Below are 27,063 nucleotides of genomic sequence, written 5' to 3'. Positions count from 1 at the left end.
TTAGACTGAGCAAGTTACAATGCCGAAGGGAAATAAATAAAGAACAAAATCAAAATTGACCAATAGCAAATGAAAAAGGGAGGAAGGGAGAAGCTTCCCATGTTTGTATCGTCTTTACATTTATTTATTTATTTTTATCGATTTCTATAGTCTTTACATCAACAACCCAAATTTTCTCAAACATGAAAGGCAGTTGTACTTGTACGGTTGTCCAAAAATTAAATAAAAAATTACGGAATACCCACAAGAATTCCGTGTGCCACGTCCATAATCACGGATACACCCAAGTTTCCAGCCTTGAAGAAAATAAAATAAACAAAATTTACGAATACAATCAACGCGGTGCAGGACTAGAAACTAGAAGAATGAAATTAAATAAAGTTGCCAGCTTTTTTTCTGTTGAAACCTACATGTTCAGACGATATGATAACAAAGGCAATATTAATTTGTCACCAAGGACTAATGACCTTGCGCAAGTTTATTTTATGATTTATCTAATATTTGACTTGGCTTAATGCCGTCCCAAAAGTTTGCTGTCATTATGTTGTTATTGTGGGAATTAGTTTAACTAAGCTACTTGCAGGCAGGAAATCCATGTTCATGCATAATTTTAATTCTGTTAAAATGCTTATACTTTATGACAAGTAACCATGTGTCGTACATATTGATTAATAAGTTGAAAGTAACATTCAATAACTTGTCTCACTTAATTAAGCTATTCTGATTGTATAAATGTATTTACATTGCTAACAGAGACGAATCTAAAATTCTAATTTGATGTATTCAATCTTTAGGTCCTTACCATTGAACTTATTATACTCTTGACATTATGGGTTTATAAACTATTTTTTGTAAAATTTTTAGTAATTTTTCACATATATTTCTATGTTCCGTGTAAAAAAGATTAGGTTCAATATGAATGCAATACTTATATTCTTTATCCGCCCCTGATTGCTACAAAAGGAATGCAATTCAGAAAGACTTAACTTATCTCTAACTCAAGATTTTTTCGATCGCAAAATAAATTTATGTAAAAAATTCACTAAAATTGCAACATAGTAAGTTTGAACCCAAAAGTGTATCAATATAATAGGTTCAATGCTGAGAACATTAAAGCTGATTGAACCACAAAGCTTAAAACCTGGATCCGCCTCTAGATTATTGCTATTATGTATAACTTAAATTCATGTAAAGAATTTTTTTTAAAATTTTTTGGTTCTTTTTTAGCTTTATAAAGTTACCTTTGGCGTAATTCACTACTTCCTTCCCGCACGAACAATTTTCTCATCAATCTTTAAGGAAAATCTATGATCGAGTATTCAAAAACCATAATTTGTAGTCTAAGGAACTCAAACTGGGAAATATTCTCCGTCACATTAGTAATTATGAACAAAACTTATTCACCAAACAAAGTAATTTAAGTAATCTTTATATAGTCGTTAATTAAAGTGAAAATGAATACACAAAATTTGATTACGGTTAGTAACAGTAACAATTTGTTAGATTTACTTTTTATTGAGCAAGCACATCCTTTGTTTCAAACTTAATTAATAAAAAGACCTACCAATTTTGGGATTTTAATTTTAGACAAGCTTATAAGCAAAATTTAGACCTAGTTGGGTCCCAGCAGCAGCAATTAGACTACGGGGAGTATACGGAATAAAAACAAGTGGAAAATGCATGGTTGGGTCAGTTTTACAACTAAAAAACAGCATGAAAAAACTTTCTTTTACGGCTCTTTTTAGTGTCTTTATAGTATTACTCATTCATACTTAAGCCAGCCTGGCATACACCACACCAAGATTAATGGCACTTCTAAACCATAAGTCACGGATGCGTGTTTTTCATTCTGTTACTACTAGATAACTAAACCATACTTTACGATGCTTCTTTTCTTCTTCCTATTTCCCACTTCCATCTATATATATAACTCTTCATTTCTCATTTTCCAATATTCATTTTGCAGTACTTTGCAAAGTATTCATATTAATTCCCTATATATTAGTGTTGTTAATACATACACATCTGCGGTCATCAATCTCCATTCAGTACTACGTACTACGTACAGTCTATCACTTCGCACGTATAATTAAGATATATATTAGTTGTTTTTAAAAACAATTGACGAGAATGATGTTGTTACTACCGGAAAATGGAAGAAAATGGTGTCGAATTGCGCTAGTGCTTGCGCTCTACATGACAGTTTATGAAGTAATTGCTGAGGATCCTTATAGATACTTCGACTGGAGAATCAGCTATGGCGATATATATCCTCTCGGCATCCGCCAACAGGTACTTTTTAGTTCAGTATTTTCTCTATTTCATTTTATATATATAACGATATTTGACTGGGTACAAATTTAAGAAAGAAGTGGCTTTTGGCACATACCGAACTAATTAAAGTTCGCTTAGAAATCATGATTTTAAACATGTCGTTATATGACTATAATAACCTGTCATTAGAGGAAATTATTACGTTTGGTTTTGTCTTTGTTGCTTGTTATTGACTACATGATGGATGGTGATGAACAGGGGATTCTGATAAATGGGCAATTCCCAGGTCCTGATATTTACAGTGTTACCAATGACAACCTTATCATTAACGTCCATAATGACTTGCCTGAACCATTTCTTCTCACCTGGTATGTCCTTCACTTCTTTTTATTTTATATGCACTAGCCTTGTTTGTTATGGCCTGTTAAAATATATTGATAGTGTAAATATTTGTTATATATAGATTAGGTCTATAAATTCAACACTCCCTTTTGTTCTCTTTTGCATGCATTTACTAAACTGACATAACGTTTCTTTAGCACATTCTAATAAAGTGTATATCGCCTTGTAAAGTCTGTAGTTCCATTTTTTAGAACTCTTATCTTTATTACATAGAATGGTTAAAAGTTTTTACCTTTTGCACAATAATTCCTAGTGATCACGACTTAATTCCACATGAGTAACTAATAAATGAAGCATACAAATCATCCATTCAATTTAAGTTAGTTGTTAGAAGTATTGTCCAGGACGAAACGCCAGTAGCATAAATGAAGAAATAAAAGAGAACCACTTTCTGATTGTCCATATACGTACCATCACGAGTTTTCTACTATACATTTCTTCCTTTTTGATTGGCTTCTTAAGAAAATTTTAAGTTTTCAAGATGTATCATTTGGGTCTTTGATCTAATAGTAAAAGCAAAACAAATGAGAAGCATTCTTTATGAGTTACGTTGAAAAGATAGAACGGTAGTACATTAATTTCAGAAATAAAACAAAGACATACGATCAATTTTTTCCTTTTTAAGCAAGAGATATTATCAAGTATTAGCTTGACCAAATTTGTATTTGACTTTTTTAAGATAATGAAAGTCATCAAAAGCCGGCAATAAGCATTAACTAGCGGCATCTAGTTTCTACTCTAGAACTAAATTAAATTTTAGTCGACTTAATTAGTTTGTTAGGCACCAATGTACGTAATAACCAATTTGGCCAAAATTTCATTTTGCTGTTTATTTTGTAAAGTGTTATTTATTTTTTATTTTTGTCAGGAGTGTTTTTCGAAAAAATACTTTATTTTGGATAGTAGTAGTTTGTGTTTGGCTAATCTTTAAAAACCTCTTTTGTATTAGAGCAACAATCTGAGGAGAAACTACTTTTTTCAGCTTCTTGAAAACAATTTCTATTACTACTTGACCAAAACCGTGTATTTCTTCCAAAAACAAACTCGGTCAAACACATCAACTTTCTAAAATACATACTTTTAACTTTCCATAAGCTTGATCAAACAGACTATAACAAAATTCTAAAATATGTTGTAGGAAAATATGTCAAAATAGTCAAAATGAACCAAATTAATATTCATGAATTAACTAATTGCATTTGGCAGTAAGAATAACACTGTAATATGTTAACATTTTGTAATTAATTTACAATGCAGGAATGGACTCCAACAAAGGAAAAATTCATTTGAAGACGGTGTGTATGGAACAACATGTCCCATCCCCCCAGGAAAAAATTTCACATACACAATGCAGGTTAAAGATCAAATAGGAAGTTTCTTCTATTTTCCATCACTCCAATTCCATAAAGCTGCTGGTGGATTTGGAGGAATTAGGATTCTCAGTAGGCCAAGAATTCCAGTTCCTTTTCCTGAACCTGCTGGAGATTTCACCGTTCTTATTGGAGATTGGTACAAAACTGATCACAAGGTAATTAATCCGACACAATTTCATTTCACCTTCCGAGTGCATTTGGTATGACAAGTTATTATTCATGAAAAATATTTAATGTTCGCCTGGTGAGTGGAAATATTTTTCAAAAAAGAATTATATTAAAGATTAATAATAATATTTCCAAATCGAAGAGTGTCTTGATGAAATTTTTTAGTAGTGGAGATTGATAATAATATTTAGGTGTGTGTCAAGTGAGTAATATGAGGTTAGAAATTAATAAAGTTGCAAGGAAAATGACTTCTAGGAAGAAAAAAGGCAAGGAAGATGACTTCCGCCCTGAGTTGGGAAGTCATTTTCCCTTCTTTCATAAAAAGTATTTTCCTGAAAATCCATTTTTTGATATTCAAACATCAGAAAATGACTTTATCGTTGAAAATATTTTATTGAAAAATGACTTCCATCCAACTAAAAGGACCCTTAATCTTAGCATATTTCCTTAATAAGGAAAGGGACTATATTTAATTTGCCTTGACGATATTCGAATTGCTGATTTTGGATACATTTCCAGGTATTAAAAACGATTTTAGATCGTGGAAAGAGGCTCAAATTCCCCGATGGCATTCAGATCAATGGCCTTGGTCGTGATGGTGCAAAATTCACTGTTGAACCAGGTATGCAAGAAACAAAATGGACCGCTCCTTCTTCAAGAACCATTTTTTAACTTTCACATGTAGAGTAATAGGGCAGGAGCTTCGACAGAACTCAATAGCTTTTGTTCAAACCCTGTATATGTATAAAAAACGGCCACATAGTATGTATAAATAATATATCCGGAATCCAATAAGTTGTTTTTTTTAGAATTCAGAACCATAAACCCAAAATCTTAAGTTTTATCTACGAGAGTAATGAGCTGAAATGGGTGATAATTTTCCAGGGAAAACATACAGGTTAAGAATATCCAATGTGGGACTTCAAAATTCACTGAACTTCAGAATTCAGGGACACAAAATGAAGTTAGTTGAAGTTGAGGGAACTCACACAATTCAAACTATATTGTCTTCTCTGGATGTACATGTTGGCCAGTCCTACTCAGTGTTGGTCACTGCAGATCAGCCTGCTCAAGACTACTACATAGCTGTTTCTAGTCGCTTCACCACTCAAATTCTCAATTCTACAGCCATTCTTCACTACAGCAACTCGAAAAAACCGGCTTCTCGACCACTCCCTCTAGGGCCGGCGGACAACATTTCTTGGTCCCTAAATCAGGCTCGTTCTATCAGGTATGACACCTTTCTTGAAATTTTGTTGAAGTGTCTCACCATCTCGTCTAAAAGCTTTTAAATTGTTACAGAGAACACACGTTCACTTACTTAGGCCCTCTTTGGCCATGAGAATTATAACAATTTTCACTTTATTTCAAAATCAATATTTGGTTATAAAATTTCCAAATCCAACCTGAAGTTGGATTCCAAATTTGGAAAAGTGCTTCAAACCTGTTCCCATCTTCATATATTCCAAATAAAATGCTCTCTTCTCTCCTTTGCAAAAAGTACAACCAAACACTAATCCATCACTAACTCCAACTTCATAAATCCCAAAAAATAAAGTGAAAAATAGTTGGAATCTTAGGCCAAACGCCTACTTAATTACGAAATGCCCCTTATGTGTTGACCTGATTTTTTTCATTTGTCGCTCACTTCAACACATTGCTAAATTCTTGAATTATAAGTACAATATGAAACAGAATCTTTCTATGATTTCCAGGACTAATCTTACAGCCAGTGGGCCAAGACCAAACCCTCAAGGCTCCTACCATTATGGTCAGATCAATGTCACTAGAACAATAAGACTAGCCAATCATGCTGGCTTAGTTGATAGAAAACAGAGATATGCAGTCAATGGGGTATCATTCATCCCTGCTGATACGCCACTTAAGCTAGCAGACTACTACAATATCAACGGAGTATTCAAAGTCGGAAGCATCCCAGATCGGCCTGCAGGTCGAAAAATACACCTTGACACGGCAGTTATGGGAGCAGACTACAGAGCATTTGTGGAAATTGTTTTTGAGAACAGAGAGAACATTATGCAAAGTTGGCATCTTGATGGTTACTCTTTCTTCGTCGTCGGGTAATTACACCTCAACATCTCATTCTATCCACAAAAATTACATGCATTTAGTTACTGAAGGAAAATAATTTATTTATGATATATGAAACTCTGAATGATCTCTGCAATTCTCCTCTACTTCTTTATACTATATGAAAATAGGTAAAAGCACCCCTATTTATAATAGTGCAAAACCTAGTTTAGCTAGGAACTAGAAAACCTATTCCTGTAGTATTATTCTGACTAAAAATCATATTTAGACATGAATTAAACAAATTCTAAATCCTAAACAAATTTGGTTTCCTGCTCCAACTTTGAATTATTCTTCCAACAGTTACTAAAGAGTCAACTACTGTAATTTTCACAGAATGGATGAAGGTAGATGGAGTCCTGCAAGTAAAAAGCAGTACAACCTTATTGATGCAGTTTCACGCTGCACCACACAGGTTAGAATCAAATAATGAACTCATAAACTATTTAATATTACAGTTTTCCATTTTGCTAACTTTTGTATAAGAAGTCCAAAATGTGATGCCATGTGAATTTTGGAATTGGCTTTGACAGGTTTATCCTAGATCATGGACTGCAATATATGTGCCCCTGGATAATGTAGGAATGTGGAACCTGAGGACACAATTCTGGGCAAGACAGTACCTTGGCCAACAATTATATTTGCGAGTTTATACACCAGTTAAATCATTCCGCGATGAATATCCTATTCCAAAGAATGCTTTGCACTGTGGCAGGGCAAAGGGTAGAGCCATAAGAGCATCATAGTTCTTTTAAAGGCTAAAGGCACTTGTAAACTGAAGACCAAGAAGAAACACTTACTAATACTCCTATTCCAAAGAGGAAAAAAAGAAGAAGAGAAAAGATGACCCCTTGTCATCTTTTTATTGCTGCTAATCATTTACCACTTCCAATTATTTTTACTAATCCAACCCCATTCATTCCCACTGTAATTCATACTATTATTTATTATTAGGCATGTACTTAGTTGTATTGTATTCTATGCTAATTATGTATAACATGTGGTTTAAAGTTCCCCAATTACTAATAACAAGTTTCAGAAAGTTTACACATTCTATTTTCCTTGTTAAGAAGCCAAGATTAGCCCATTCCAGGGGCAGGGTCACCATCACAAATATCAAAATAGTAACCATTTCCAATGTAGAATGGAAGTAAGGTCCAATAATAAAGAACAACTATAAAAGACATTTTTCACTTGCTTTCATCGTAGATTCGTAGTAACGAGAATTTTTCTATTCTCTTGCATAAAGCAATAAGACAAGTTTCCTCAAGACAAATAATAATAATAAGACTAATAATCCAAGTTGATAAATTCGCATCCAAAAATGGTATTTTGACTATTTCATCAGAATAAGAATAATTAATTAACAGTGTGATTATCACCACAAGTAATGCAGGTAAGGGACACAATATTGAAAAATATATACACCGACTACTGCACAGTCCGCCCAATCTTGTGCTTAGCTGGTAAAGTGTCTTCTTCTGCTTTGGAAATTAAATACATAATTTTCTTAATCTCAATTGAATAGCCTATAAATTACCTCCTCTCCCCCTGGAAAATATTGCATCGGTATGTAGAACTAAAACATACGAGAATATAGCTAAAGAGGACGTTACACTAAAACAACCTCATTCTCGCCATGGAAAAGATGTGTCCTTTCTCTCTTCTTATTCTTCTGGCTCTATGGATATTTGGCCCCAATTTAGTCAATGGAGATGCACAGCAGCCAGCCTCACCGCCTATTTTCATACTAGGGGATTCAACAGCAGATGTTGGAACTAATTCTTACATCCCTCACTGCAATGCAACAGCCAACTTTCCTCACAATGGCATTGATTTTGTCAACTCAAGGCCAACTGGAAGGTTCAGTAATGGCCTCAACAGTGCTGATCATCTTGGTTAGTGATTATTGAAGTTTTAGCATTAGGTCTAAGGAACATAACAAAAAAAAGATTTTGAGCAGGCATTCCTGCTTAGCCTACATGCATGCCATATATAAATCATTTCACTATCTTTTTGATTTTCATTTTTGATACGGTGGTGTTCGAGCTAGCTTGCACACACCTCGACTAATTAATTAGGTACCTGCTACCTCCCGCTAGGCATAGGTATCAGGTAACTGTTGCCTCTTAACTAAGGTTTAAGAAAATATAAAAAATGTTTGGGCGTGCGAACAAAGTACCACATTGGTAGCTGAAAAGAAAAAGGAGCTACTTATAAGGTGTTGGATGCTCATGAGGCCTTTTGGGGAAAACCGTGCGGCTTGGCCCAAAGCGGACAATATCACATCATGTTAAGAGTATCTTTAGGTCATTTTAGCCCAACAACTGGTATCAGAGCCAATGGTTTGGCGGGACGAGTATGAAGATGGTTGAGTGTGGCGTGGGGCCCGGCTTAGTGCCTTTGCCCTTCTATGGGCCGGTTTATGACCTTTACCCGTAGCTTTGAAGACGCATACACAACCTTTGAGCTTCGGTGACCATAAATACACTGACGATGTCGGTAGCACACAGACATGTTGAATCTCTGACCCGTCAATTATGAAAATGAGCCATGTGAAACTTTGTTCGAGGGGAGATTGTTTGGGTGTGCGAACAAAGTACCACATTGGTAGCTGAAAAGAAAACGGAGCTACTTATAAGGTGTTGAATATTCTTAATGATGTGAGGCCTTTTGGGGAAAATCCTGCGGGCTTGGCCCAAAGCAGTATCACATTATGTTAAAGAGTATCTTTGGGCCGTTTTAGCCCAACAACGTTCCTGAAAATAAGACCTAAGTTGGTAATATATATCCTTTTCTGACGGACCAATCATTCCCTGAAAAAATCCGACTCTTCCTTATTATTTCTATTTTTTGTATTTATTACTTTTTTTTTATTTACAAATTTCTAAATAAAAATAAAAAGCAAATTCTAAATAAAATTTGAAATACTAAATAATCTAAACTAAAATAATCAAAATAAATTCAATTGAAATAATTCCAAAATTAAAAAATACTACTACTAGATATTTTCAACCTTAGAGCATATATTAACTCACATTTCCTTTTCGATCGTTTCAATTGTAATTACAATTCATTTGATAACCTTTTTAGTCGATGAAAGCATAACGGGCTTTAGGGAAAAGTGGGCTAGGGTCCAAAAGATCCACATAGGAAGGGAAAAAGCCCAATAAACTAAAAAAAAAAATCACCTAGTGTTTTTGGTCTCTAATGATATTTGAACACTGGTCTCGCATGGTTTTCACTTATTTAGTTTTTTATCAAGAAAAATATACTAGATAATATATATTCACTCATTTCATTGACGTTAGGTCGCAAACATTTCAGTATTACATGTACAATGCTAATGTAGTGTCTCGCACTTTCTAATTGCAGCAAGGCTTTTCGGGTACAATAGTAGCCCGCCCCCTTTTCTATATCTCCATAGCCTGAAATACGGTCTTCAATTGGGTATATATCGAGGTGTAAACTTCGCCTCAGGAGGTTCTGGTCTCCTTGATGACACTGGTTTAAAGCTGGTGAGCCTTTTCAATACTATTATTCAGATTCCTGAATAATATGCTCAATAATCGTCACTCACAAAAGACTGAAAGAGTACAGAAAAACTTTTGATCACTCCAATGTCTAAATATGTATTTGTACCTATCTCTCTCCAAACAGAATGTCCTGAACTTGCCGCAGCAGATCAATCAATTTGTCACTGTACGCGAAAATCTGATTACTGCACTTGGTCATGAAACAACAAAAGCATTGCTTGCCAAATCTTTGTTCTGCATTACTACCGGAAGCAATGACATCTTTGTTTATTTCAAGACCAGAAGTACAATGCCTAAAGAAGAGTTTATCAACCTTCTCATGGAAGCATATGAGAACCACATAAAGGTTGGTCCTGTATTAAAAAAAACTTCCTTCAACTTGCGTAAGTAGAATCCCAAACACGGTATTTGTTATAAGATAACGCCAGGTTTGTATATAATAGACTTTGTACAGCCTCGGAGCACAGAAGTTTGGCATCATAAGTGTACCACCAGTAGGTTGTTGTCCAGCGAACAGACTGCTGAACGCGACAAGGTGTTTCGAGCCTATGAATGATTTTGCCAGATATTTCCATTTAGCTATTGACAAGCTAATGTGCAAGCTAAGCTCAGAGCTACAAGGGATGAAGTATGCTCTTGGGGACTCATACAAAATGACCATGGACGTTATAGATAATCCACGTCCCTTCAGTAAGCACTTCTTTGGACAAATTACTCTGTTCTAAAGATTAGAAGTTCTACAACTAAGAAAGAATTTATGAGCATACTACTCTTAACGCTATATATGCTAAAGTTTTATCTAGAGCATACAACATATAAAATCCCGTTTTTCATGTGAACTAATAATATTCAATTTTCATTCCTCTTTACTACCATGTGATCATGATAGAACTAAACATGAGAATGATGTTTTCCTTGTGTTTCAGACTTCAAAAATGTGGACAGTGCCTGCTGTGGACATGGAACACTAAACGCTGAAGGAATTTGTAACGCAACAGCTAATCTCTGTTCAGATCGCAAACAGTACATATTCTGGGACATGTTCCACCCAACACACGCTGCTGCACGGTTGGCAGCTAACACACTTTACGGTGGTCCAACACTCTATGTTTCTCCAATCAACTTTGCTCAGCTGGCTGCAGAAAATTAGTGTCATTGAACCTACTGAATGAATGTCACAGATTGTTACTTTCTCCTCTTAGTCTCTCCATTATACTTTCAATAATTTCTATCAGTGGTTCCTCTGCCTTCGAGGGTTTGGAAAAAATTTCATTATGTGTGAAGTAATTTGTAGACATTCCATGCATCTCAATATTAGTTGAGAGGACTGAGGCAATGTCTCTCTTGTTCCTTAATGTTTCATAAAATTGAAGAAATAAAAATCATCACCTTCAGGCGAGCTCATATAACCCTCCTCACTCTGCCAGAGTAGCCAAAAAGGAGAAAAACAAATCAACACAATCTCTTCAATTGGATCAGCAATAGAGAAAAGAAAAAAAAATGTAAGGGGCACATGATATTCATCTAATGAATTAGCAAAGAAGAAAATCAAATTCTAGGTCAAAAGAAAATGCTGGCAATGTCGTTCAAGGTAAAATCTTCAACATATTTCTGAGGCGAAAGACAAAATGGAGCTTACACTTCAGGAATAGTGTTCGACACTTAATGACATTTCTATTTGATACTCTAATATCACTTTGATATAGAACTACAATCTCCTACCTAAATGGTTCGTGTTTTCCCTTTTCGTCCTTTTGTTTAGTGACTGGGTTGAGAGAGAGTGGTAGCATTGGTGAACAAACAAAAACCAGTAATATAGTTCCAATATATTACGGAAAACTCAAGCATATGTGATTAGCTATCCTCTACGAACATGCCTTCATCAGAATCTGATCCGTAATATCTGCACAAGCTAGTTTCATCTTCTGAACCAATTCCATCAAGAAGCTCCTCTCTCTTTCTCTGCAGCTCTAACCAGCGCCCTGGCTCCTCAAACAAACGCAGGATCTGCAAACCAGCAAATACTAAATCTTCCGTCTATTTCATCACCATTCACATTATTTATCGATAATAGCAATAATATTAGTTTCCATCATCGTGACTCACAAGTTTATGTCAGCATATCCCTGCTAGTTTATGCCGCTTTTGTATGTTGAATTTTATCAAAATGAAAGCAAATTTAAGTATGTACTTTTGTTTTTTATTGGTGTAGAATGAAATTTGTAAATGAGGACGAAACTTCCTCAGATCTTAGAATCCCTGCCAGGATAGAAGGGAACGTTCTTGTTTTGCATTTTGCTGTAAATATTAGAGCAAGTTCTTAGAGCTAAATATAATCGATAAGACGTTGCTTTATTGATCAAAAAAATTAGAAGAAAAATCCAAAAATATTTGCAATTAATCATGATTGAAAATTCATCAAAACAAGTAACTATGAAAAAGATTCTCTTATAATTGGTTAACAGGCTGTTGAGATGACGTTAACATAAAGGAAAATGTTCCAAAGAAAGAATAGGACAAAGAAAAGGACTTACTGTTTTCATTGTTGGCCTCCTTGAAGATGAATGCAAGAGGCATAGCCGTGCTGCAAACATCATCATTTTCATCTCATCATTGTTGTAGTTCTTATTTAAGTTGGGATCAACAAGACGGTCACTACGACCACAACTGAGCAGAGACCTCGCCTGCAATTCACATTATCTATAGTCAAATCATTGAAGAAACATTGCTTATATTTTGCAGCAAGCATACATGCTTCATGTTATTACCCACAGCACTAAGCTTTCATGATGGGCTTCCAGGTCTTTCTCGATGGCCCGTTTTCCTGTGATCAATTCCAGCAGGACCACCCCAAAAGAGTATACGTCTATCTTCTCATCAACTTTGCCATACATGATGTACTCAGGTGCAAGGTATCCAAATGTCCCAACAACGTGAATTGGTTTCACAAAAGCTGAATCTTGCTGAGCTTGTTGGTGTACCACTGCTGCTCCAAAATCTGATAGCTAGATTTCAGCTTCAAAAATCATCAAGTGTAACAAAAGCAGATGTAGAAATTTTATCATCTAGAGGATACAGTATATCAGAATTGAGCATCTAGGCGTTGGACGTGCATAAAAAGTTTTTGAAGTCACCTAAAAACACTCCCCCACCCCCCCAACACCCCTTCCCATTTTATATGACCCTCTTTCCTTTTTAGTTGATCCAAAAAAAAAATTACATCTTCCCATATTTAGTAACAATTTAACTTCAAACTTTCCATTTTACCCTTCATGAAATGATTTATAGCCACAGAAATTTATATGGCTTATATTAGACCACAAGTTTCAGAAATCTTCCTTTTTTTCTTAAACTCCAAGCCCAATCAAACACCTTCACATAAATTGGGACGGAGGAGTAATAGGTTCAGAATTCACCAGGTACTGTATACAAACACCATGGTTCTGTCATTTTCTTTTAATCTTTAAGGGTAAATGCTTTAAATGTGCTTAAGAGGCTTATCATAGGTATAGAGGGGAAAACCAAAAAACAAGGAATTAGATAACCTTTACATCTCTTAGACTAGTCAGCAAGCATCTTCCTATAGCTTAGTTTCACAATGGCAATCAGTGAAACACCTACAGGCTTATGAATATGAGACGCCATCCAATTCTAATGTAAGAAAGCGAGCTAATAAGAGACTTACTTGTGGGTGGAAATCATCAGATAAGAGAATGTTTGATGATTTCACATCTCTGTGAATGATAGGAGGGGCTTGCGAATGGAGGTATTCCAATCCTCTTGCCACTCCTATAGCAACTTGCATCCTCGTGTTCCAATTAAGCTGCTTTAGCCTTTGCTTCAAACTGTCCTTCAGTAGATTATACACGATTGCTCGCATATCCTTACTGTAACAGTATCCGACTAGCTGCATTACGTTCTCGTGCTTCAGATTACTCAATATTTCAACTTCCCGGAAAAGATCATCTTCAGAATATTGTGTCTCCTTAAGGACCTTCACTGCTGCAAGCTGCCCATTCTCGAGATTGGCTCGATAGACTCGACTATGTCCACCCTCTCCAGTCAAAAGATTGGGACTGAAGTTGTCTGTTGCACATTTAAGTTCGTCCAATGTGAAGCGTCTGGCACAATCCATTACTTCTAAGCAAGCTAATCTCTGAAACAGATTCTTAGGTGCAGCATTATTGAGCTTCAAATTCTTCTTGATCCTAGGAAAAGTTGCATTTCTGCTCGGCTGTGATGATGTTGTTGTTGAGGAACAAGGCATTGACAGAGATTTTTGAATCTGACACTTATTTCCTGATTGGGTAGAGCACTCAGTTGATTGAAAAACTTTAATTGGAGTGCCTTCTTGGGAAGTCCCCGGCCTCTGGAGTAGGACTTTTCCTCCATTATCCATTACTAGAAGGAAGCAAGTAGGAGGCAATTCTTTCAACATGTTGCCAGAAATCTGATCATTCGGCCTGAACATCAAAAGCAAAAGTGAAACAAATAGAAGGAGAAGAAGCGGTCCAACAACAACAACAACATACTCAGTGTAATTCCACTAGTGGGGTTTGGAGAGGATGGTGTGTACGCAGACCTTACCCCTACGTTGTGAAGGTAGAGAGGCTATCTCTGAAAGACCCTCCACTCAAGTAAAGCATAAGAAAGCAAGTTTGAAAAGGGGAATACAGTAGCGAAGAAATGAACAGTATCAACAGCAAATAGTATGCCAACTGAAGCAAAGGAAACAACAGGTAATTATAAAATCAAAGAATAAGGTAGAGGGGAGTAATGATACTAATAAAAGGAACTGTGTGTACCAGAAGCTGCTGCATCCGACCGCAAGCATTGTGGCAAAGTTTATACGTACTTGATTACTCAACTCAGTTACATACGACTCTCCTACGCAAACCTTGATTTGAAAATCTACCTGAAAGAAAAATATTTGTACACTACAGAATTAGCAATATAGCAAAATAGTTGGTGGGCATGAGAAATATAGGAAGTGTAAAATGACCTGCTTGGATTTGCAGAGATCCTCATGGATGTGAAACGTATTCGGATCAAGCGTATCATTTGGTTCTTGTACATGAACAGCCAGTACATAGTCTCCGGGCATTACAACTAAATTGAGCAAACGAAGCAGCATTTCTCTACTGCTGTTATCAGATTTGAGACCAAAGACAATTGTTCGCTTCTTGGCCTTAGCTATTCCCCTGCATCTCAGGAGTGAGGAAATTCCTCCTTTGGCACTTGAACTACCAAACATTGTTCAGTCAAACACCCTTCAACAGAAAATTATACTGTGTATATAAGTCAAATGTTACTATTCCTGCATATATAAATCTTGAAAGTATCCTTGAACACCCTTATCGAAATTTCTGACTTCACCACTGAATGTCACCATGCCATTGCTAATTGCATGGAGCATAGGTATATATATGAAAAATTACTAAGAATCCAAACACATTGAAAATATAAGAATTGAACTCATCAAGTTTGAATTTTGAATCGTTGTCAGGGTTCATATGGAGGTGGTTTTATGTTTTAAATTACCTACCAAAATCAAAGAAGCCATGACGTAAACAACATAAATTCTGGCGGGTGATGCGATCTGTGGACCTTCACCATAAATTTCAGTAGCTCGTTGTTTGGTATCAGCATTTACTATAAGGTTGATAGGTACCATACTACCATTAAACCAGAATTAGACAAAATCTAACTCGCTCGTAGTGTGACACTTCAATTAGTTTAAAATGAACTTCCATTTTTATAACAAATGACATTTTCAATGCATTCGGTTGGTGCCATAGCAGCATACCTACTATAGTTCTACGTTACCAAATAAATAATTGTTAGATAGTTTGTAATATATAGAGGTTAATGAACAGACACATATGTTCGTGAAAGGCACGAGTATTATGAAAAGTTCTCTCTCAAATTCTATAAATATAAGACCACACTTGAAGTTGCATACAGAAAAATCTGTAAGTATAAACAATGGCTTTGTTGTATCCCGAAGAAAATTGTTTGTATTGTCCACAATTTGTATATGGGGAATATCTCTTTAAGGAAAGTCGATTCTTCACATTGACGCCTCAAAGTCATTTTTCTTCGATTATTTTTACCTATTTTTCTAACAATATTAATATCAGTTTGCATCCATTGATGTGACCCAACAGTCAATGAATTGAGTGAAAACTATAGAAACCGAAGTCAAATTCCAATATAGACAAAAAAAAAAATGCAAGATGATTTTCTCCCATTTGCCTTAATTTTGATAGGCACAGTTACTCAATGCTTGCATTGGTGAAAGGCAATGAAATGATCAAGATGAAGTCAAATTCAATATAGACAAAAAAAAAATGCAAGATGATTTTCTCCCAATGATCACAGACTCAATGCTTGCATTGGTGAAAAACAATTAATACGATGAAATGATCAAGATGCCGCCACTATTAAACAAAAGTTAAATAATATCCATATCGTTCTCACTGATTTAAACTATAAATAGTTCGCTCTCGGAGGAAACTCAGAAAGAAAGATTCAAGTAGTTTGATATTGTCGCTCTCGGAATGCAACACTACTAAGGATTAAGTGATGTAGTCCTTTCGTCATTAAAAGAGGTAAAGAGACAAAAGCTTCTTATAATTGCTCAAACACGTGAAAGATATTCTGCAGGGCACTTGCCATTTCGGACACGTCGCAATAAAAGCGAGTTTAATGGGCACCAGAAGTTGGTTATTTATCAAAAGCATATAAATGCACCTGGTCCGGTGAATAACCAACTTCATTGCGTGCAAAAGCTCCATTCTGACTGACTACTGACAACGGCTCAACTTTAATGTCCCTTTATTGTACTTAAATACCTACTCATGTGATACCCAACAGAACATAGCAGCTCTTCGTACAATGAGTTTTTTTTTTCCCTAACAAGCTATTGGATTATTTGTGCTCAACCTAACAAACTTATGTACATCTTTGTTCTCAAGCATTAATTCCACAAACGAAGTACTTCTGCACAAAACAATAGTTTTTTACACCTGGCATATCAAGATTTACACCCCCGACTTTGTTACAGATGTAGACACCTTAACCTCTAACCTAACCTTAGACTTTGTTACAGATGTAGACACCTTAACCTCTAACCTAACCTTGATTAGCTGTATAACATGATCTGTACTCACCACAACTTTTTGTCTCCCCAAATAGGCATTCAACAAATTTCGTGAAGTGTCCACGCCCACCAATTGAATAACAGCCAATTGACTAGAGTCGTGTCTACTGAGAACACAGAGATAAAGATATAGGAGATATGATCGAGAGTTGAAGGATTCCGGCTACTAAACAGGAAATTATCTGATGGCTTCACACATTTTCCCTTCATCAATTCGATTACATTCCTTCCTTTCAGCTACTGAGAAGGTCAGAAAGTTATTGATTGGATCTTTCACGGTCAAATACCGAGGACTTATTTAAGTATGTTATTTACTGTTAAACAAAGGAAGAACATCATGAGTGCCATGGTGCAGAGATTAATTTAATAAAATACAGAGGGGTATAGTATCTAATTAGGAAGCATTACACTTCAACCAGAAGAAACACACTATTAAGCACACCCCAAATGTTTGGCAGAAGACTGACAACACCAACCAGGTCACACTATATACCATCAATGTATCGCCAAAGCTGCAACGGTGTCCATAGGACTATTGCCAGCCACATCAGCACAAAGGGCAATGCACCTATTATTTATCTGCAATCTGCACAAAATTAAGATCATAAGATCAGGCAACAATCCGCTATAAGCCCTGCAAAAAGTTAAAACTTTACAGTAACTCAATAGGAGGAGAAACTTAAGAACCCCAACCCCGTAAATTATCCAGCGCTGATAGAAATCAAATTGTGACCGCTGACACTTGATCATTCATCATTCAGCAAAGCTCTTCAAATGTTTCTTACATGGAAATCTAAAGCTTTAAGAAGTCCATTTATTATATATCAACCTACATCCTATTTAATAATCAACGTTCCGGGAGAAGTAATCCAAATAATTGAGGGTTTTTAGCTTATTTTGTCCCATACTATTTCTAGGAACCTTAAAACAAAATATCACTAGAATTGTTTTCATAAAGGTAAAACTAGACTAGGGAAGAAAATGCAAGGCTTTTTGAGGAAAAAATAAATCGATAATTACAGTAAAAATTAAAGATGTAAATCCTTACTTTCTTTTTGGTGAAACATGGCTCCAATTAATGATGTCAAAGCAATTGTTGATTTTTTAGCACTAGCATATTGTTAATAGTAGTCGATAAAATCATCTGTCACTGATTAATACTTCCTCCTTTGTCTTAGTTTGAATGGGGTATAGAGTTTTTAAGGAAGTGCGAAGACTTTTCAATCTTGTGGTCTTAAATTAAAGATGTATACGATGTACCAAAAATGCCTTTTAACTCTTGTAGTCTTAAATATGTCATGAGATAGATTGGAATTTAGGAGTTACTAAAAATAGAAAGTATAATTCAAACTGAAAAGGAAAGTAAGACACAAATTGAAACATAGTAAAAGGTAAAATATACAGGAGAGCAAAACCAAATATATATGTAGGAATTTTTAACTTTAAATTATTTTTCTTTAGTTTAGTATTTAAACGTCATAAAATGAAAGTGATACGTAAATACGTCACTATAAGACATGAAATCTAAGCAATATTCTGCACTAACAATAAGTTTTAAAGTGAATTCTCATCACGTAAAGATCTTTTAGTTATCGCTTTTCCGACCTATGATTGTTGGCTTTTATTCCTCTCCCTCGTAAAGGTAAACTTGATTTGCCCCATTCTTAGGGATAAGAAAGATTCACTGGAAAGAATGGAGCAAAATATTCATTAGCCAGAAGGAATTAGTCACCACTAGCATCATTCGAAGAACAAACTAGAAAAGGGTTATTTTTTAGGTAGATTAGATGCATGTGGCCCGATTGGTAAAGCTCCACAAGCTTCTTATGTACTGAACTCTCTTCTCTTTAGGCTCCAAATTCATTTTGGGGAATGATCTTAGCTTTACTTAAACTACATCTAAAAGTAGAAACTACATTAAATCAAAAAAAATTAACAACAAAAACGAAGTAAAAGAAGTTGATAAACAAATGAGATGCTAATTACAAACATACTCTAGTATGTGTGCTACATCACATAACCTCAATCTACCTCGTTTTTCTATTACATATTAATTTGTTCATAAATTGTTTTCAATTCTTAGTTGTTACATTGGTTATATTTTAGTTTAATATAAAATTGCGCACACATTAAAATAATGATTCTTGTCCAAGACTAAATCCAGGCAAACGAAATCCAAACCACATCTTAATTATATGTAAGCGTGCAACCAGAAGCCAGTTGCACGCCCTCAAAATGATTTTTTATCTCAAAGATCCTAAAGCCAAGGAGACCAATCCAAAATGCAAAGAGAACCCTTGTCCAGTGTAATCATGTTTTCTCAAATGTGATTCAACGTTTCACTATCTGACTATCAATAAACTCCATGTATCCAGATGGAAGAGCAATAAAACTTTCAAGTTGCTTTGGAGCTAGGGATAGAATGAGAATACCCGGCAGCTGGAATAACAGATCCAACCATCACATTAACCAAAACCTATCACTCTCCAAAAATGATAATCCTTCAAAAATGCACTATTTTTGGAGGATCCGAATGTCCATTTTTGAAGAGTCAAAACAAAACCATAGAAATTGACAAAACACCAGCATAGGATTTAGAAAATGAAGTCAGATCATTTTAATAATCAGTTGCATAAGCCTAGAATTGTTCAATGTGAAATTGGTGAACATTATATGATACTATCTATTTCCAAATCTATTAAGTATGGAGATGTCGGCACAAGAAGGCGAACTGTCATTATAGATCAATCTTTCGCTATACACTTTGCCTTCTACAAGAGAAACTGTGTCACTCGCCACCAAACAATCATTTCCATCTAAAAAACTCATTTTGAAACATTTAGTTTTAGTTATTTCACAGATCAAGTCCAAGATCAACATTCACAAGCATGAAATGTGCAGAAACTTCAAGATAACGGTTCCATTTCCATCAGTCTGTAGTCAATAGCTCAGGTCATGTAATTGACTATGCTAACCTTGTTATGGTAATCATCCAAGGAGCCACAGGGATTATTCAATTCTTACCTATGCAACTCGTGTGCTTGAGACAAATGTCAGGAAACTAAGCATAAGAACCATTTAGAAAATGAAACCAAGGTGAAGATCATTTTCAAAGACAGTCCCAATTTAAGACCCTCTCTTATCCATTTCATACAAACATCGTTAAGCTGAAGTACCTGGTTAAGAGGATTATCCGGAGATTTCTTCCACATCTTCCAAATCAAGTCTTTGTACTGAGTGTGTGTCAGACCCGGTTTCTCCTCCTTCAGATTACGAAGCTCAGCCTCCTCAAACGCCTACAAGTACCAGAATTAACACCCAAAATAAAGATCAACTGAATCTTAATATGCTAGTGTAAAGTCAGAAAGCAAAACACTGAAAACATTGCATACAAGTATTGATATATGAATCAAATAATTGACTATCACTTAAAAGACCCGGCATAGGATCAAGTTAGACATGTAAACAGAACATTCAAACAAAGAGGTTCAAGTTCTCTTCTCACAAATTGCGTTCAAGTTCTCTTCTCGCAGATTGCTCCAACGAAAATCGATCAATCAACCAAACAAGTTAACCTTGGTTATATGTATCTTCTATATCATTCTGCTCTATTCGGCCCTTCAATTCCAACAAAAATATATTTTATTCTTTCCTCTGGGTATTATGAATTGCAATCAGCGTTTTGCACAAGCCAGCTTGTTTAGATGGTTGTTCCCCGTTGTATTGTATTGCGTTGTTAGTTTAAATACAATGTTTGTTTTGATTGTTACTTAAATTTTATTGTATCGTATTGTTAAATCCACCGTTATGTAACGATGAAAAATCTCATTTTACATAACGACCAATTTAGTGTGATCGCGTTGTCACCTTATTTTTCCCTCATTTTGTCTTCACTTATTATCTAGTAATAATCATATTTCATCATTTACCAAATATTTTTATAAAAGCTCTATTCCTACCCTACTTTTCTTGTAGGGTTGTCCTTCAAATTATTGATGTCTTACCTTACGAAACGACGGAAAATGATGCAAACTATCAAGATATGGTATTCATCAAAACAATACAACACAATAATACAGTACGATACATTATGATACAATATGTAACAACCATCCAAACAAGGTATTAGAGTTATATCTAAAACAGCAAACAAAGCTACTGAGGAATACCTTAAAGGCTGCCCTGAGTCTCTTCTCAGGATGCCTATCCGGTGGCAAACTATCAGAAATAGCCAAGTGAGCAATGGCATCATCCACAGTACTAGCCTCTATAATTGAATCATCACGATTCCTATTGGTTACAAGCACCATTTTCTCATACTCCTCTTCCCCTGCCATACGGCTCTGCCTCCGCTTATCCTCCTCCGCCTTCTTCGCTAACGCTGCCTGTTCCGCCTCCTTTCTCTGCCTTAGTTCCACCTCAGTCACCTTTGGTACCTGTTGGAGCAAAAATGCATTTTTAATATCAAAATAATAATATTATTTTTATTTTCAACAGTAATAATTTATTGTATTTTCACGAAAGAATACCGGAATAGCGACACGATTGGCTTTCTTGTCCGGCTTCTTCAACGACTTCTCGAGCTCTTTCTCCTCCAGCTCAGCAAGGCGACGCGCCTCGGCTTTCTTGGCTGCGGCTTCTGCTTTCTTCTCGGCTTCTTCTTCACGTTTCTTGGCGGCGCGTGACTTGGCTCCTTCGGCTTCACGCCAATACTGATCTTCTTTTTCTCGAGATTCACGATCTTTGCGCTCCGATTCCATGGCGCCTTTGCGAGCCCTAGCCGTTTCGGCTTTACTATTCACTCCCATTTTCTTCGGCATCTTTCTTTCCCAAAATTTCACCGATCAATCTCAGTGATTTCTGGAGAATTTGGAATTGTAATTGGCTTGTCGAAAGGGTTCTTGGTGTAGATGCTTGTACCAAAATTTATTTCTCCGTTACCGACTTGGAGAAGCGGCAGATGCAATTGGGCCACCATATAAGGTGGGCTGAGCCCATACTTCATTGGATTTGTTTGTACGATTTGCATCATATGACTACACGTATTTCCAGTCATTTGCACTTTTGTCGCTATTTTGTGTTGGTTTTTTAATTTTGGCCTTCTTGACAAACAACTCTTTGCGGATATACGTTTATATTTTCACATCATAATATTCCACCAATTATGTCCGTGCCCTGACAAAGATTTTGCTAAACTTATGACCTACTAGAAATAAATTCGATTTTGAAGGAAAAAAATTAGAGACCAGCCTATTTGAAGAGTTAAACGTGCAATTAAATAGTATTATTTAATTTATTTCAAGTTTCCTGAAATATTTAATTTTTAGCTAGTATTGGCAAACTTCATACATGTATTCCTTCTCCTTCTTCTCGTCTTCTTCTTCGCTTAATACTGAAAAATCAAGCACTACATGGCATTTTTGTATTTCATGTCAAGACATCAACTCATAGTATTGTAATGTATACGAAGAGATAAGTGGTTTCGTGGCTAGACCACAAAAATTGAGATACAAGGAACTTGCAACAGAACAATTAAGACAATATTTAATTCAGATAAAATTGAAATTGTGTCTATTTCACATAAGACAATGATGATGATCTTTGTATGCCTACCACATTTGCAACCACAAAGTAGTTTCATATCTTTATTCCTCATATTTAAGTTCCTTTACTAGATTGAGGTTTAAGGTATTCCAAATTTATATCTGGGCTAATGTCAATTTCAGACATTCAGAATCTGAAGTTAGACTCTGCAGAGCATAGATTTGAAATTTTAAGTTCGAAATTTTCAACTTCAATCCCACATGTCTCAAGTCGACTATGAGGTGGCTAAATTTCAAATGTTTTGTAATTTTTTATTGTGCCTTAAATAGCAGTCTTCCAAATGGCTTTTTAAGCACTTGCATCGATTTATTTTTCCTTTACTTTCACATAGTATTGCCTACGTGACTATTGGTGCTTGAGATGGTTTTGGAATGACTCGACGTTCGAATATAGGACGACATGGTGTGGTCGAGATGGTCGTAATTTGATTGGGAAACAACGAGTTGGTGAAAGACATAATAAGTCGAACTAATTACATGAGTAAGAAAAGTTGGGACAGAAAGTTTTAACAATATAGAAGCCAACTAAACTGGTCTCATGGACACAAGCGTAACTACTACACAATAATCTCTAATGTGTCAATCACAGGTACTATGAACATGGAAAATTCAAATATAATAGATGAGACGACATAATTCTCAGTGATTGTCCCAAGTTCCAACCTTAAAAGGAGAAGGGGAAAAAGGATGTCCAATATTGTTTGTTTTTTGTTTCCGGTCTATATTCGATATTCATTTTAGTGTCTTGATTAATTCAACATTCGCATCGGATAAGATTCATTAAAGAAGGAAGCGTTCTTTACCGACTTTTTTTTTCTCATTTCGAGATTCAAACCCTATTATTTGTTGACAAGTGCTCATGGTGTTGCCATTCTTAGCATATATATTTTTCTCATTTACTTCACCTGCGAAGTTTATTGTGCCAATTGATTCGTAGCCTTTTATAAAGTTATCTTATATTTATTTCTATAAAATATTTTTATTTTCACATAAGAGGCATGATAATAACACACATAAGATATTTACGGAATCATTTTCTTCTATTCAAATTATAAAGGGTGCAACAACATATCCAGTGAAATCCCACAATGTGGGCTCTGGGGAGGGTAAAGTGTACGCAGACCTTACCCCTATCTCGGAAGATAGGGAGGGTATTTCCGAATTCAAATTATAAAGGGTGCAGTTGACCAATTTTGACGTTTTAGTTTGGATTGTGAATCAAGGGTCTATCAGAAACAGTCTGTCTACCTCCACAAAGGTAGGAATAACATCTGTGCACATCCTGCCTTCCTCAGACCGCACTTGTGGGATTACACTAGATATGTTATTGTTGTTGTTGTTGTTTGGATTGTGAACTAGGTCAATAAGTTTTATAACCCATTATAATTCTTTTTAAATTTTTATGCCAAATATATATAGAGATATCTTTATTTTCCAGACTTAATACATAGAGTGCCCCATGAGGTTGTCCCTAAATACCTCTTACACACTTTTTTACCACGGAAATCACATTATGCACCAATAAATTTCAAATGCGTGTTTATCACGCACCACTTTTGTGTTGAACTCCTTCAGAAAAAAGTGGTGAAATCAAAGTCGATTTGTTTTATAAAAAGAAGATGTCTCTGAATTTTTATGAAATGGTTTCACGAGATTTGGCTAATTGTTTTGATCATGGAATAGCATTGAGAAATAGAAATCTTGGTTATCAAAGGAGGTATGTCACACACTGTTAATGACGTGACACATTTCATTATTATTATTTTCTTAAAAAAAAAAAAAACCCACTTAAAATTACAAGTACACCCCTTAGCCATTCTCCCTCCGTCTCTATTCCATTCTTCCTCCATCTCTATTTCTTCTCCAATGCAATTACCCCACTGCCGATCACCAGAAAAACACATACGTGTCAATTGAGCTGAATTTGGGCGGGTCAAAGGTTACTTAGGCCAAAATGAGTTAAAAAGTGGGTCATAACTCAACCCCTCCGATTTTTACTAAGTTTTAATATGTTTAATTGTTTTTTTATAATTCTTTAGTACATAATAAAATTATTTTTTCTTTATTATACCATATATAACATATCAAATAAAACAATGACTTTTTAAAAATATTTTGACAAGATTTCTCATGATTCAATTTGAGGTACATACCAGCCCAATTTTTGATGAACTGAAATGGGTTGAGCTAATAAATAGGCAGATCAATAACCAATCCAAACTTAAATAAATTGGGCGGAATATATTTTTATGCACTAATTTTGCCACCTCCGCTCACGATGTAAAGGTAGATAAGATACAGTACATGTAATTTAGTACTTATTATTTCTGATACTTCTCCTATTTTGCATTTCAAAGCACAGAAGGATTCACATAACAAATACTATTAGATTAATATTTTTATTAAGGGCATGTTTGGAAAGCCACCCAGGTAATTGGAATTGGGTGTAATTATACAGTTTGGTCTGTTTGTTTGACTAGTTAATTACACAGTTAGGTGGGAATTTGGTGTAATTGAGAGAGTGTAATTACACTCTCCAATTCTCAAGGGAAGGGGGTGAGAATTGGGTGTAATTACAGGGTTACTTTTTAGTCTTTTTCTTTTTAATTTTATTTTAATTTCTTTTCTTTTTTAATTTATTTTTTATTTCTATTATTTAATTTCTTTTTTAATTTATTTTTATTTCTATTATTTAATTTCTTTTTTATTTTTACTTTTTAATTATTTGTATTTTAAAAATATATTTTTCTTTTTATAGAATTTATATTTCATTTCCTTTCTTCTCATTCTCAACCTTTACTTCTTGTGATTCCATGTAATTGCTCATATTTTTTTAGTTTTTTTTTATTCATTAGCCGTGTTAATATTCTAATTTTTTAAACTACATCTCTTAATATTAGAAAGAATGAGTCATTAACAAATTTGGCATATAATAAGTCACGTTATTAAAGTAGAATTTCGTTGTGAATGAGGTTATAGACTTATATTTTCCCTTTCTTTTGAATTATAGGAGTATTTACTTATGTTACGTTGAAACTTACTTATATAACGTTGCAATTTGACATAAGAGTATTATGTTAAAAAAATTTCTTTTGGATTTTGAATTTAGGTTATATTTTCAATTTTAACAATATTTGCTTTAGTACTATTGACTTGTTATTTTCACATTGTATGTTGTTTATTTTTCACTTACAGTTGATAGAATTATTATCAAACATTTGAATAGTGTTATGGCATTATATTTATAAATATTTTTTTTTTTGTCAAACATCCAATCCCATGATGTTCTCACAAAAAAGGTATGCTTTTAAATTTTATAATCAATTAAAATTAAAATATTATTAATTTTGAAATTATATATCAATTATTTTTTACAATATTAGTTACAAATATATGATTATTAATTAACATATTTTCAATAAACAATGTATTATTAAATAACTAATTTAATATCATTTATAAAGGCACATATTTTTTAAATATTAATTTTAAATTTTATATAATTAAATTTTATTTTTAAATTAAACTAATCAGTATAATTACGCTTGTCATGTACCAAACAATAACAGCTTAATTACATCGTAATTACATTATAATAAACAAATTCGTGATAATTACGATCTTGTATAATTCTTTAAAATTGTGTAATTATTAGGATAGTAATTACACCAATTCCGTGGCTTTTCAAACAGGCTCTAAGAGTTGCGTCAAGTTGAAGTAACACTGTAGATTCGAAGCCAGACCTAATTGAAGTGGCAAATTGGTGGCTATCGGATCAGAAAAGTAATAAGAAATGAAAATAAAGGTTGAACGGTTTAATGCACATGGGAATCAACATCATTAATTTCAGTCATCCAGTTGACTGATTATTTATTTTCGAAGTAATTAACTGCACCAAATTATTGATTGCAGCACACTGAAAATAGCACGAGACCCCTCAAATTCAACAACTACAAGCCTACGATGACCTTTCATTGGTTAAAAAACGACATTAAATTCATTTGTTAAAATTAAAGCGCCATCATTAGATCCTTACCTAAACATTATTGTTGTCATAGCCCCTGGAAACGCTATGCTAGTGTTTTCTTTCCTTCACATATTTGATAGTACTCGTTTAGTCCTTTTAAATTTGGTTTAAGGCTTTGATATACAATCATTAAGAAAAATTCTCAATGGTACTAATCATAACGATTATTTAACTAAGTAAAATACCAGCTTTTTTCTTTTATTAACATTAACAACATCATCGAGCTGACTAACGTCCCTTTCCGCTGTGTATGTCTCACATGTATAGAATGTGGTCTTTTTCTATTCCAGCCTAAGATAGGTACAGTTGGATGATAAATAGTCCCCTCTCTATTGAGAGGCTTTTTTGGAAAATTGTACTCATTAAAGTAAGAGTAAATTTTTTATTAAAAAAATAAAATTAAACCATTTTTAATTAGTTTCGTAAA

The 27,063-nt window shown here is 34.6% G+C and overlaps 4 protein-coding genes and 1 long non-coding RNA gene across 6 annotated transcripts; 2 read left to right on the top strand and 3 right to left on the bottom strand.

Annotated features, from left to right (window-relative positions):
• Positions 1 to 1,957: 1,957 nt before the first annotated feature.
• LOC132065201 (L-ascorbate oxidase homolog) lies at positions 1,958 to 7,364 on the top strand. Its single transcript, XM_059458472.1, has 8 exons — positions 1,958 to 2,292; positions 2,533 to 2,642; positions 3,934 to 4,204; positions 4,737 to 4,839; positions 5,103 to 5,448; positions 5,933 to 6,298; positions 6,645 to 6,723; positions 6,842 to 7,364. Exons 1-8 carry the CDS (start codon positions 2,131 to 2,133, stop codon positions 7,052 to 7,054), a joined length of 1,650 nt encoding a protein of 549 aa, XP_059314455.1. The 5' UTR covers positions 1,958 to 2,130; the 3' UTR covers positions 7,055 to 7,364.
• A 539-nt stretch (positions 7,365 to 7,903) lies between these two features.
• Positions 7,904 to 11,177, top strand: LOC132065200 (GDSL esterase/lipase At5g55050-like). The gene is made up of 5 exons (XM_059458471.1): positions 7,904 to 8,206; positions 9,684 to 9,826; positions 9,969 to 10,190; positions 10,288 to 10,534; positions 10,771 to 11,177. The coding sequence occupies exons 1-5, from the start codon at positions 7,948 to 7,950 to the stop codon at positions 10,992 to 10,994; spliced, it is 1,095 nt and encodes a 364-aa protein (XP_059314454.1). The 5' UTR covers positions 7,904 to 7,947; the 3' UTR covers positions 10,995 to 11,177.
• A 249-nt stretch (positions 11,178 to 11,426) lies between these two features.
• Positions 11,427 to 15,653, bottom strand: LOC132065199 (protein kinase STUNTED-like). Of its 2 annotated transcripts, XM_059458470.1 has the most exons (7): positions 15,390 to 15,653; positions 14,847 to 15,114; positions 14,650 to 14,759; positions 13,530 to 14,307; positions 12,613 to 12,849; positions 12,379 to 12,528; positions 11,427 to 11,851 (listed from the first exon to the last, which is right to left on the bottom strand). In XM_059458470.1, exons 2-7 carry the CDS (start codon positions 15,096 to 15,098, stop codon positions 11,699 to 11,701), a joined length of 1,680 nt encoding a protein of 559 aa, XP_059314453.1. In that variant the 5' UTR covers positions 15,099 to 15,114; positions 15,390 to 15,653; the 3' UTR covers positions 11,427 to 11,698. The 2 variants fall into 2 exon arrangements, with proteins under 2 accessions (XP_059314453.1, XP_059314452.1); XM_059458469.1 differs by lacking the exon at positions 15,390 to 15,653 and having other exon boundaries at positions 14,847 to 15,379.
• Positions 15,654 to 17,155: 1,502 nt separating this feature from the next.
• Positions 17,156 to 21,937, bottom strand: LOC132065197 (uncharacterized). The gene is made up of 4 exons (XM_059458467.1): positions 21,536 to 21,937; positions 21,176 to 21,442; positions 20,183 to 20,302; positions 17,156 to 17,592 (listed from the first exon to the last, which is right to left on the bottom strand). Exons 1-4 carry the CDS (start codon positions 21,824 to 21,826, stop codon positions 17,578 to 17,580), a joined length of 693 nt encoding a protein of 230 aa, XP_059314450.1. The 5' UTR covers positions 21,827 to 21,937; the 3' UTR covers positions 17,156 to 17,577.
• LOC132065198 (uncharacterized) lies at positions 18,956 to 20,176 on the bottom strand. Its single transcript, XR_009416696.1, has 2 exons — positions 19,570 to 20,176; positions 18,956 to 19,482 (listed from the first exon to the last, which is right to left on the bottom strand). It is a non-coding gene; the product is annotated as an uncharacterized LOC132065198 (long non-coding RNA).
• Positions 21,938 to 27,063: the final 5,126 nt, after the last annotated feature.

Source organism: Lycium ferocissimum, chromosome 7, assembly GCF_029784015.1.
Source record: "Lycium ferocissimum isolate CSIRO_LF1 chromosome 7, AGI_CSIRO_Lferr_CH_V1, whole genome shotgun sequence".
Classification (NCBI taxonomy): Eukaryota; Viridiplantae; Streptophyta; class Magnoliopsida; order Solanales; family Solanaceae; genus Lycium; species Lycium ferocissimum.
The sequence above is the reverse complement of the archived record's forward strand: the minus strand, read 5'-3'. Positions and strand labels throughout refer to the sequence as shown.

Coding starts and splice junctions, on each gene's coding strand:
- LOC132065201 (XM_059458472.1), top strand. CDS start 2,131: ATGATGTTGTTACTACCGGAAAATGGAAGAAAATGGTGTCGAATTGCG. Junction 5,449..5,932: donor AATCAGGCTCGTTCTATCAG/GTATGACACCTT, acceptor TATGATTTCCAG/GACTAATCTTACAGCCAGTG. Junction 6,299..6,644: donor TACTCTTTCTTCGTCGTCGG/GTAATTACACCT, acceptor TAATTTTCACAG/AATGGATGAAGGTAGATGGA.
- LOC132065200 (XM_059458471.1), top strand. CDS start 7,948: ATGGAAAAGATGTGTCCTTTCTCTCTTCTTATTCTTCTGGCTCTATGG. Junction 8,207..9,683: donor CAACAGTGCTGATCATCTTG/GTTAGTGATTAT, acceptor TTCTAATTGCAG/CAAGGCTTTTCGGGTACAAT. Junction 9,827..9,968: donor ATGACACTGGTTTAAAGCTG/GTGAGCCTTTTC, acceptor CTCTCCAAACAG/AATGTCCTGAACTTGCCGCA.
- LOC132065199 (XM_059458470.1), bottom strand. CDS start 15,098: ATGTTTGGTAGTTCAAGTGCCAAAGGAGGAATTTCCTCACTCCTGAGA. Junction 14,760..14,846: donor ATCTCTGCAAATCCAAGCAG/GTCATTTTACAC, acceptor TTTTTCTTTCAG/GTAGATTTTCAAATCAAGGT. Junction 14,308..14,649: donor GTCGGATGCAGCAGCTTCTG/GTACACACAGTT, acceptor TTTGATGTTCAG/GCCGAATGATCAGATTTCTG.
- LOC132065197 (XM_059458467.1), bottom strand. CDS start 21,826: ATGCCGAAGAAAATGGGAGTGAATAGTAAAGCCGAAACGGCTAGGGCT. Junction 21,443..21,535: donor CCAATCGTGTCGCTATTCCG/GTATTCTTTCGT, acceptor TTGCTCCAACAG/GTACCAAAGGTGACTGAGGT. Junction 20,303..21,175: donor GACTCAGGGCAGCCTTTAAG/GTATTCCTCAGT, acceptor TGGTACTTGTAG/GCGTTTGAGGAGGCTGAGCT.